Source organism: Alligator sinensis, unplaced genomic scaffold (assembly GCF_000455745.1).
Source record: "Alligator sinensis unplaced genomic scaffold, ASM45574v1 scaffold1121_1, whole genome shotgun sequence".
NCBI classification, from domain to species: Eukaryota; Metazoa; Chordata; order Crocodylia; family Alligatoridae; genus Alligator; species Alligator sinensis.
Window position 1 is genome coordinate 81,425 of NW_005843357.1, and position 1,123 is coordinate 82,547.

The 1,123-nt window shown below is 68.2% G+C and overlaps 1 protein-coding gene across 1 annotated transcript in view; it reads right to left on the reverse strand.

Moving 5' to 3' along the window:
- Window positions 1–1,117, reverse strand: part of MAZ (MYC associated zinc finger protein) — a 3,226-nt gene extending 2,109 nt beyond the window's left edge. The window contains exons 1-3 of the mRNA XM_006038448.2: window positions 855–1,117; window positions 714–777; window positions 260–431 (exon numbers count right to left, since the gene is read on the reverse strand). Of these exons, the coding sequence (XP_006038510.2) occupies window positions 260–431; window positions 714–777; window positions 855–1,051 (433 nt within the window). The 5' untranslated portion in view covers window positions 1,052–1,117. The remainder of the gene's footprint in view (window positions 1–259; window positions 432–713; window positions 778–854) is intronic.
- Between the last annotated feature and the right edge of the window lie 6 nt (window positions 1,118–1,123).

Consider the following 1,123-nt stretch of genomic DNA (forward strand, 5'->3'; position numbering starts at 1 on the left):
TCCCTCGGCCGCCCCCCGTCCCCGTGTGCCTGCTTCTCAGAGCTGGGACAGCGGCCAGCACCCCGCTCCCTGCCCCAGTGTCCACTGCCTGTGGCCACCACAGAGCAGAGCTAGGCCCATCCTGGCCCTTGTTGTGCCCCGGCCATGGCTGCACCGGTAGCCCCAGAACCCCCCCAGCGGCGGCTGCATCTCAGGGGCCTGGGACGCGCGGGTCGCAAGGCAGGCGCAGGGCACAGACAGGCGCAGGGCCACATCGCACCTTTATTGCAGAGCTCGCAGACGTGGTGGGGGCCCTGGCTGTGCACCTTCATGTGGTCGGTGATGTAGGCGGCGCTCAGCATCTTGCCACACACGTGACACGGCACCTTCTCCTCGTGCCGCACCGTGTGGGCCCGCAGCCGGTCCTTGGTGGCGAAGGCCGCCTCGCACGTCTGTGTGGGGACCAGGGTCAGAGCAGTGCTGGGCTTCACCTCACCTGCCTGCCCCGAAACCTGGATCCTTTCTCCCGCACTGCAGTCCCCGGGGAGCCCCTTCCCAGATGCCTTGGTCCTCTCTCCCCTCCTAGGAACAGACTCCAGGACCTCCCGCTCCCCAAGACATCTGGGTCCACAGCCCGCTGCTGTCTCAGTGACCTGGGTCCTTCCTGGGCCTGGGAGCTGACGCCAGGCCCCTGCCCCGTGGCCCAGGCCCCTGCCCCGCTCCGCGGCGCCTACCTCACACTTGAACGGCCGCTCTGTGGAGTGCACCTGGCGCACATGGCTGTTCAGGTGGTCTGGCCTGGCGGAGGGCAGAGAAAAGGGTCAGGGCCTGGCACCGCCCGTGGCCCCCCGGCCCGCCTGGCCCGCGCCACGTACCGGGAGAAGCTCTTGCCGCAGTGGCTGCAGATGTAGGGCTTGTGCACAGCCCCGTCGTGCGAGCGCACGTGGTAGCTCATGCGGTCCTTGCGCTTGAAGCGCTGCTGGCAGACGGGGCACTGGTAGGGCTTCTCGTCCGAGTGCGACAGCTTGTGCCGGTTGAGGTGATAGACGTCACGGAAGGCCTTGCCACACATCTCACAGGCGTGGTTCTTGCGGATGCGCTTGCCCGAGGCTGTGGTGGTCACCAGGCCCCCCCCTGTACCACC